Consider the following 10,216-nt stretch of genomic DNA (forward strand, 5'->3'; position numbering starts at 1 on the left):
CCTCAAATTTTGCACACAAGAATCCTTACCCAAATGGTCTGGGCCAACTCTGCACTGCTTCAATCTTCTTCGGATCTACCTTGATCCCCTCACTCGATACTACATGACCCAAAAATGCCACCGAATCTAGCCATAATTCACACTTCGAAATTTTTGCATATAAATTCTTTTCTCTCAAGGTATGAAGCACAGTCCTCAGGTGCTGCTCATGATCCTCCCGGCTTCGAGAGTACACCAGAATGTAGTTAATAAACACAAGGACGAATGAGTGAAGATAGGGTTGAAATATTCTTTTTATCAAGTGCATGAATGTTCCTGAGGCGTTGGTCGGCCCAAAAGACATCACAAGGAACTCGTAATGACCATACCGAGTCCTCAAAGGAGTCTTCGGCATATCTGGCTCCCGAATCTTCAACTGATGATAGCCCGAACGGAAGTAGATCTTAGAGAACACTCTAGCACCCTGAACCTGATCAAATGGGTCATCAATACGTGGCAATCGATACCTGTTCTTCACTGTAACCTTGTTAAACTGGAGATAATCAATACACATTCGCATAGAACCATCCTTCTTCTTTACAAACAAGACATGAGCACCCAAGGGGACACACTGAGCTAAATGAATCTCTTATCAATAAAATCTTGCAATTGTTCCTTTAACTATTTCAACTCTGATGGGGCCATACGGTAGGGTGGAATAAAAATGGGCTGAGTGCCTGGTAACAAATCAATGCCAAAGTCGATATCTCTGTCGGGTGGCATTCTCGGAAGATCCGCCAGAAATACATCTGGATCTCACTACCGGAACTAACTTGACGGTAGGAGTGTCAGCACTAACATCCCTCACCTATGCCATATATGCATCCACCCCTTCTCAACTATCCACCGAGCCTTTAGATATGAGACAACCCTTCTAGGAACATGATCTAAGGTACCTCTCCACTCTATCCGCAGTAGACCTAGCATAGCCAATTTCAGCGTCTTGGCGTGATAATCAAGGATAGTGTGATAGGGAAACAACAATTCCATGCCCAAAATAACATCGAAATCCACCACAGTGAGCAATAATAAATCGACTCTATTCTCAAAACCACTAAGAACAACCAAACACGACCGAGACACACGATCAACAACAGTAGAATCTCCCACGAGTATAGACACATAGATAAGATAACTCAAAGAATCACAGGATACACCCAAATACGGAGCAAAATAAGATGACACATAGGAATAAGTGGAGCCTGGATCAAATAAGATTGATGCATCTCTATGACAGACGGGTACAATACCTGTGATGATAGAATCGGATGCAAGTGCCTCCGTTCTATTAGGAAGGGCACAATATCTGGCCTGGCATCCCCCTCTATGGCGGCCTCTATCTGTCCAACATCCATCTCGAGCTGGCTTTGCAGGTGGAGTGGTAGCTGGTGCTGTAACCATAGCCTGAGGACCCGGTGGAGAACGCAGTGCTAGAGTGGTCTGTGGAGGTGCACCCCTCCTAAATCTGGGGCAATACCTCACCACATGACAAGTGTTACCACACTCAAAATAAGCTCTCGGAGGATGTGGCTGATGTGACTAGCTTAGGACTGATCGGCTGGATTGATCATTGAAAGCACCCCATGCAGGAGGTGCACAAGATAATGGCGGTGCATAATAAGGAACCTGTGCCTAGAAGTGGCTGGAGTACCATTGGCGGCTGGAAGTGCTGAATGAACAAGGCAACCCACATAGCCCCTACTTTGATAAGCTGCAGCTGGGAACGAGTACCACTATATGTGCCCGACTCTCGAGGCCTTTTAGCCTCTCTCTCCTCCCTCTCTTGAGTCAATATACCCTCCAATCTCCTAGCAATCCCCACTACCTGCTGGCATGCGATGTCCATATCCAACTTTCGGGCCATGCTAAACTGATACTGGGGCTAAGCCCCTCAATAAATCGATGAACCCTCTCTTGAACAGTAGCAACCAAGGCTGGTGCATTCCTAGCCAAATCACTAAACCGAACTGCATACTCTGATGCGATCATAGAACCCTGGCGCAATTGCTCAAACTCTGCGCGCCATGCATCTATGAGACTCTAGGGGACATACTCACTCAAGAACATATCTGAGAACTGAGTCCAAATGATTGAAGCTGCCTCGGCCAGACTACCCAACTCATATTCTCACCACCACTCATAGGTCGTTCCCCTAAGCTAGAATGTAGTGAAAGAAACCCCACTAGACTCCGCAATACTATAACGACCCAATCGGTCATTTTGAGCATTTAAGTCTCGTTCGATGGAATAAGGTCTTGAGCAGCTTCGTATTATGCGCATTGACTTGCATGCGTGGTCAAGTTCAGTAACCGGATGATTCGGAGTCAAATCGGAAGAAGGAATCTAGTTTTGGAAGCTTAAGCGGTAAGAGTTAATCGGAATTTGACTTTTGTGTAAACGGATCCAAAATGGGTTTTGGATAATTTCAACTACTTTTTATGGTAATTTTTGACTTAGGCATGCGAACGGATTTGGATTTTGAGGTCCGTATGGTGATTTGAAGCATTTCGGCGAAAGTTGGAAAACATTAAAGTTTGGAAGGTGGAGAGGTTTGACCAATAGTTGACTTTGGTGATATTGGCATCGGAATGCAATTCCAAGAGTTGGAACAACTCCGTTATGTCATTTGGGACTTGCCTGCAAAATTTGGCGTCATTCCGAGTTGATTTGATAGGTTTTGGCATGAGTTTTAGAAGTTGGAAGATTTGAAAGTTCATAAGTTCGGTTCTTGTTGCAATTCATAGTTTTGACGTTGTTTGATGTAATTTGAGACCTTGACCGAGTCTGTTTTAGGTTATGAAACTTGTTGGTATGCTTGGACAGGGTCCCGGGGGCCCCGAGTATGTTTCGGGTGGTTTTCATAGTTTTGGACAGGTCTGCTTCTAGTGTCTCGCACTAGCGATATCCTGGAACGCAGGTGCGACTCCGCTTCTGTGTAAGCCTGGTCGCTTCTCCGATCATTGAGGCGTGGAAGCTATCTCGCTTCTGCGGAAGCTGGCACACAGGTGCGAAGACCACTTCTGCGGTTCCGCGATCGCTTCTGCGAAGGAGTTCGCTTCTGCGCTCCTGTCATCACTTCTGCGGTGCCGCTAGTGCGGCTATATTGTCCGCAGATGTGGACCTGGGCCTGGTAAGTTAAGTTCGTAGGTGCGAACGTCTTCCCGCAAATGCTGTTTCGCAAATGCGCTTATTTGTCCGCAGATGCGGAAGTCTTGGGCAGAGAGTTTATATTCGAGGGTTTTGCCATTTTTACCATATTTTGAGTTTTAGACCTCGGTTTTGGGAGTTTCTTTGTGGCTTTTTTAAGCAAATCAATTGGGTAAGTGTTCTTCACCTAGAATGTATTATATTCTATGATTTTATCTTTATTTTTATCATTTAATTTGTATTTTTATTTGGAAAAAATGGAGGGTTTTGAAGAAAACTCTCAAAATGAAAAATAATGATTTGAGGGACGAATTGGTATCGAAATTTGATAATTTTAGTATGGTTGAACTCGGATCGGAATGGGTGTTCGGGTTTTGTAAAATTTGTCGGGTTCCGAGATGTGGTCCTGGGGGTCGACTTTTGCGTCGATTTTTAGATTTTGATAAAGATTGAGGCTTTATGATCTGGAATAGTTTCTTATGAGTTTTATTTGTGCTGTGAAGTTATTTTGGTTAGATTTGAGCCGTCCGGAGGCCATTTCACCAGAGAAGTTCATTTTTGAGTATCGGTCTGTCATCTTTGAGGTAAGTATCTTACCTAACCTTGTGTAGGGGAACTACCCCTTAGTATTTGAGTCTTCTATGCTAATTGTAGTCTATGTACGTGAGGTGACGTGTACGTGCTCGGACTTATTTGTGGAAAATTGGTCCTCTAGTTGATACTTGTCCTTCTTTTAGTTGTGCTCTTCGGGTTTAGACTGTGCCCAGCTTACCCTACTGTGTTGTTACTTGGTGTGTTCTGCTGCTAATTGTTGTTCCTATTTCTAATTGTGAGTACCATATTATCGTTGTCATTAGGCGTAGCTTTGTAGAGATATCGTATTCCTGTTAGTCATACACTTATACTTGTTCAGGTTATTTAGTCCAGTAGGTGTCTTGACTATCCCTCGTCACTACTCTACCAAGGTTAGTCTTGATACTTGTTGGGTACCGCGAAGTCAGTCGATCATTAGCTAGCTATTCAGATCTTGCAGTGGAGACTCAAGGTAAACTTGTTGCTGCCTTTGCAGGCTTCGGAGTCACCTTCAAGTTTGTTTTTTGTATTTACACTATTTTATCCTATTTCAGAACAAATGTATTTAGAGGTTTTCTAGCAATCTCTATAGAGCTTATGACTTGTACTACCGGTTTTGGGAATTGTAATTTTATAGAGATTTTTGTTTCTAAAATTAATTGATGTTATTTAATTATTGTTGTTATTCAGTAAATATTAGGCTTACTTAGTCCCTAATAATAGGTGCCATCACGATACCCAATGGAGGGAAAATTAGGCCGTGACAAGTTGGCATCAGATCTTTAGGTTCATAGGTGCTATGAGTCATAAGCGAGTTTAGTAGTGTCTTGCGGATCAGTACGGAGATGTTTGTACTTATCTTTGAGAGGCTACGGAACTATTAGGACAGTTTCACTTCTTTCATTCCTATCGTGTGAGTTCATTGATCTCAAAGTTTGAACTTTTATCATTCTATTCTCTCACATATGGTGAGGACACGAGCTGCAATTACTGATGACGTTACCCCCCAGAGCAGATGTCGCTAGGGGCAAAGGCAGAGGCCGACAAGGAGCACGTGCTGCAGCTAGGGCACCTACCAGAGCATCAGTTAAGGAGCCGCCAGTAGTTCCAGTTGGGGGGCAGGTACCAGAGGCGCCTGCTGTTACCCTCGGACTTCAGGAAACCTTAGCACAGTTCCTGAGCATGTTTGGTACATTGGCTCAGGCGGGGTTGATTCCGGTTGCACCAGCTACTTCACAGACCGGGGGAGGAGCTCAGACTCCCGCCGCCCACACTCCAAAGCAGCAAGTTTATTTTGGTCTGATTCCAGGTATCATGGCGACATAGGCTGTGGTTCCAGTCTAGCCCATGGTTAGGGCAGCATCATCTGAGGAAGAACAACTTAGACTTGAGAGGTACAAGAAGTACCACCCTCTTACCTTTAATGGATTGGCGACAGATGATGCCCAGGGTTTCCTGGAGGAGTGTCACCGCATTCTTCGTACTATAGGTATTGTGGAGATGAGCGGGGTTGATTTTGTTACATTCCAGCTCAGGGGAGTGACTTATCAGTGGCGGGCGTATGAGTTGGGTAGCCCGTCCAAGTCATCTTTACTTACATGGGTTCAGTTTTCAAAGATGTTCCTAAGAGAGTTTTTACCCAGTCCCTTCGAGATGCATGGAGCATGGAGTTTGAGCAGCTACGCTAGGGGTACTATGTCAGTGTCAGAGTATGCCGTTAGATTCAGTGATTTGGCCAGACATGCACCTACTTTGGTCGCTACATTGAGGGACTCAAGCATGATATTTGGTTCAGCATGGCTCGCGAGTTAGAGTCGGATGTTTCATTTCAGCAGGTGGTAGGGATCAGGAGAGAGAGGACAGGCAGGGCCATGAGAGAGAGGACATGCAGAGTCAGGAAGGAGGGGACAGGGAGGCCAGGAGGCCTCGTAGACCAGAGAGATCTACTGGTCCTTATTTTGGAGGCAGGGTACAACATGGTAGAGGTTTTGTGGGTCAGCCAGTTCAGTTTGCACTTAAGGCTTCGCACAGTGTTTCAGGTACTCACGGGTCTTAGAGTACCCGTACCGCATAGTTCCCACAACCACGTCAGTAGGGGTTTCTTTAAGTGTGGAGATACCAGCCACATGGTGAGAGATTGTCCCAGACTCCATACAGATGTGTCACATCGGGGTATTCAGGCGAGTAGAGGGCACCCAAGAGGGGGAGGCCCGGCCCGTTGATGTGTTTTATATAGTGGGCTTGAGGCCGCTATGCCAGATGATGTCATACAAGTATGCTTTAGATTTGTTGCCAAGAGGCACCCTTCGTATTTTGTTTCAGTTCTGCTTATCGGGGTGAGTCCCCTTTTTTTTGCTCCACGTATGGGTGAGTTCATGACTTAGTATTTTGTATATGTGTTTGCCCTATTGGAAGATTCTATGAGTGGTAGCCCGTGTCTATCGTTTGTTTTTATTCATTATTAAGAGTTACGAGGCTAAAAGTGAATTCTTATTGTCCATTACGGTAGGTTTTGATGTGAATCCTGAGTAATTTGGTTACGATTTATAATTTGGATTCTCTACCGGGGTGAGAGTTCAGTAAGTGTTGTGATTTTATTGGTAGAATTGAGTTAGTGGAAGGTTTGAATTGGTGATGTGTATTCAACTTTTTTTTAAACCCCTCCCAAATTAGGAGGATCTATAGTGTTTCCACACTTCCCCTCCATTGTGACTCGAACCCAGGATCTAACGGTCGTAGGTTGAGATGCTTTTACCAACTGATCAAGCCTCACTAGTCATGTGTATTCGACTTGTGATTCAGAGTTGAGGGTGAGACCCTCGCTATTCCATGTGATTTGATATGTTTGAGTCGGGCTGCGTGTCGCGATGGAAGTTATATCAGGATGATATCCTTGTGATTTGTTTATATACTTTAATTTTTCCTTTTAAATTGATTCGTAGGATGGTACTGAGAGAGAGTTGTGCATGTCGAGCTTGTTTGATATTTCTCTTATGTGTTTCTCCTTACATGTTCAGTCATTTTCGTTATGTGCTTCTTGTGTTTTAGCTTGTGGGGTGTGTTCCCGGAGGCGTTAGTTGTGACTTGTTGATTTGGGCGTATAGTTATGAGGTATTCATCTTTCTTGCATCATTGTTAGCATTGTGGAAGTTTGAAATAGGGTTCTAACAGATATGAGGCTAATTGCCGGTGCTGGATTTGATTACGGGCAGCTATTGTGATCAGAACTGTTATTATGGGCCTATGTGTGATGTGTCATGTTGTGTGGTTGTACTCTGTGGGTGTAGGCATAAGTGGTTGCAGCTAGTTGGGACGGATACCGAGTGTGGATTTAGAATCGGGTCTTTCGAAGACGAGCGAATGGTGGAAATGTTGACTCTAAGGCTTATCGGTGTTGGTAGAAAGGATAAATTACAGTTGAGATGGTGTCGTCAGGCTTATGTGGATTAGGGTGACATGGGGTCACTCGCGGGTGTATTATTGATATGTGCATTCAGTGATTTGAAGACTTCGAGGTGATTCTTGGCACGTTCGAGGACTAACGTTTGTTTAAGAGGGGGAGAAATATAATGACCCAGCCGGTCGTTTTGAGAATTTAAGTTCCGTTCGGCGGCATAAGGTCTTGAACAACTTCGTATTATCTGTATTGACTTGCGTAAGTGGTCGAGTTCAGTTACCAGATGATTTAGAGTCAAATCGGAAGAAGGATCCTAGTTTTGTGTAAACGGCTCCGGAATGGGTTTTGGATGATTTCAACAACTTTGTATGGTGATTTTGGACTTAGGCGTGCGTCCGAATTTGGATTTGGAGCTCCATAAGTTGATTTGAAGCATTTCAGCGCAAGTTGGAAAACATTGAAATTTGGAAGGTGGAGAGGTTTAACCAATAGTTGACTTTGGTGATATCAGGGTTGGAATGCGATTCCGAGAGTTGGAACAACTCCGTTATTCCATTTGGGACTTGCCTGTAAAATTGACGTCATTCTGGATTGATTTAATAGGTTTCGGCATGAGTTTTAGAAGTTCGAAGATTTGAAAGTTCATAAGTTCGATTCTTGGTGCGATTCGTAGTTTCGATGTTGTTTGATGTGATTTGAGACCTCGAGTGAGTCCGTGTTAGGTTATGGAACTTGCTGGTATGCTTGGACAGGGTCCCGGGGACCCCGGGTGTGTTTTGGATGGTTTTCATAGTTTTGGACAGGTCTGCTTCTGGTGTCTCGCACTTGCGAAATCCTGAAGCGCAGGTGCGGCTCCGCATCTGCGTGAGCCTGGTCGCTTCTGCGATCGTTGAGGCCTGGGAGCTAGCTCTCTTCTGTGAAAGCTAGCATGCAGTGCGAAGACCACTTCTGTGGTTCCATGATCGCTTCTGCGACGCCGCTGGTGCGACTATATTGTCCGCATCTGGGCCTGGTAAGTTAAGTTCTCATATGTGAATGTCTGCCCGCAAATGCGGTTGCGCAAATGCACTTATTTGTCCGCAGATGCGGAAGTCCAGGGCAGAGAGTTTATATTCAAGGGTTTTGCCATTTTTTTACATATTTTGAGTTTTAGACCTCGGTTTTGGGAGTTGCTTTGTGGGTTTTTCAAGAAAATCGATTGGGTAAGTGTTATTCACCTAGAATATTTTATATTCCATAATTTTATCTTTATTTTTATCATTTAATTTGTATTTTGAGTTGAGAAAAATGGAGGTTTTTGAAGAAAATTCTCAAAATGAAAAACTTGATTTGAGGGACGAATTGGTATCAAAATTTGATAATTTTACTATGGTTGAACTCGAATCGGAATGGGTGTTCGGGTTTTGTGAAATTTGTTAGGTTCTGAGGTGCGGGCCCGGGGGTCGACTTTTTGGGTCGATTTTTAGATTTTGATAAAGATTGAGGCTTTATGATCCGGAATAGTTTCTTATGAGTTTTATTTGTGCTTCGAAGTTATTTTGGTTAGATTTGAGCCGTCTGGAGGCCATGTCACCCGAGAAGTTCATTTTTGAGTATCTGTCTGTCTTCTTTGAGGTAAGTATCTTGCCTAACCTTGTGTGGGGGAACTACTCCTTATGATTTGAGTCTTCTATGCTAATTGTAGTCCGTGTACGTGAGGTGACGAGTACGTGCTCGGACTTATTTGTGGAAAATTGGCCCTTTAGGGTTCTTAGGTCCTTGTATTCGCCGATTATGTAGTTGTTATATTATGAATACGATGCTTAATTACTAGTTTCACCTCTACCTGCTTTAATTAGAATTAATCGCTTCATGATTCACTCTTGTTGCTTATTTGATTCATCTGTGCCATAACTGAAATTGTTATCTTTTCTATGGCCATGCTATCCTTTCCTAACTGCTTATCTTTATTTGAAGTTATAATTATCTCTTTTGTAATTGTTCACCCTTAATTGAGGCTATAATTATCTTTCTGTTGCTTATCCTTATTGAATTTGTTGTATCTCTTTCCTATTTGCCCAACCTTAAAAGAAGTTAGATATCCTATAATTTAGTTGACTTGTTCTTATTTGGAATTATTCGACTTGTGTTAGTTCCCTCGTTGTCGAACTATATATTTGTTACATAGTATTTCCTTTCTTTTTGAGTTGTTCTTATTATGAATAGCATTCTCTATTGTGGCTCCTTGTGAATTAGTTCCTCCGTTTCTTTGAGTTCTGGAATTTCTAACTTGACTTATTTGTCGTACCCTTGTATTATTGTCATTGATGTTGTTGTACTTGTTGTGGTGATGCACGAGGTTTCTGCCGTACGATGGTTGTTATTGTGATGCACGGGGTTTCTGTCGTACGGTGGTTGTTATTGTGATGCACGAGGTTTCTGCCGTGCAGTTGTTATTATGATGCATGAGGTTTCTGCCGTGCGGTGTTATCGGGTTGCACGAGATTTCTGCCGTGCTATTCTTACTATTGATATTTTCACATGCGGCGTGACAAGGTGGGATATATACGTGTGGGTTGCGTATGTGGCGAGACAAGTTGGGAACTCGTGAAGTCTCTACAATAACAAATCCAGTCTCAAGTAGTAATGTAAAACAGAGGAATTTAATATGCGAGTGACTGCTCAAATAATACAGCTATAGCATGATGTGAACCTAAGCCTACCCGGACAATAACATGAATGTAGCTATGTACGGGCTCTAGTCACCTCGCGTGTACGTAACCCCCACAACAAGTATCACACATCAATATACAACACCTAGGGGTAATTTCCCCCTCAAAGAGTTAGAATGAGACTTACCTCGCTCCGAAATTCCATAACCGGCTCTAAAGCCCTCTAACACCTCAAACCGATGCCCGTCGCTCCAAAACTAGTCAAACAATGTGCAAACCAATAAAAGTATACTCTAATACTCGTAACAAATCAATTTAGACAAATTCCCAATAGGTGGGAATAACTTACCTTGAGATAGATGATGCAACCCCCCCCCCCCCCCCCCCCCACTTGAAGCTCTCCAAAAAT

At 43.5% G+C, this 10,216-nt stretch overlaps 2 protein-coding genes across 2 annotated transcripts; one reads left to right on the top strand and one right to left on the bottom strand.

Annotated features, from left to right (window-relative positions):
* Positions 1-843: 843 nt before the first annotated feature.
* On the bottom strand, positions 844-1,440 carry LOC138898056 (uncharacterized). Its single transcript, XM_070184088.1, has one exon. It carries the CDS (start codon positions 1,438-1,440, stop codon positions 844-846), a length of 597 nt encoding a protein of 198 aa, XP_070040189.1.
* A 3,666-nt stretch (positions 1,441-5,106) lies between these two features.
* On the top strand, positions 5,107-5,571 carry LOC138898057 (uncharacterized). The gene has a single exon (XM_070184089.1). The coding sequence runs from the start codon at positions 5,107-5,109 to the stop codon at positions 5,569-5,571; it is 465 nt and encodes a 154-aa protein (XP_070040190.1).
* Positions 5,572-10,216: the final 4,645 nt, after the last annotated feature.

The sequence above is a fragment of the Nicotiana tomentosiformis genome, chromosome 8 (genome assembly GCF_000390325.3).
Source record: "Nicotiana tomentosiformis chromosome 8, ASM39032v3, whole genome shotgun sequence".
NCBI lineage: Eukaryota > Viridiplantae > Streptophyta > Magnoliopsida > Solanales > Solanaceae > Nicotiana > Nicotiana tomentosiformis.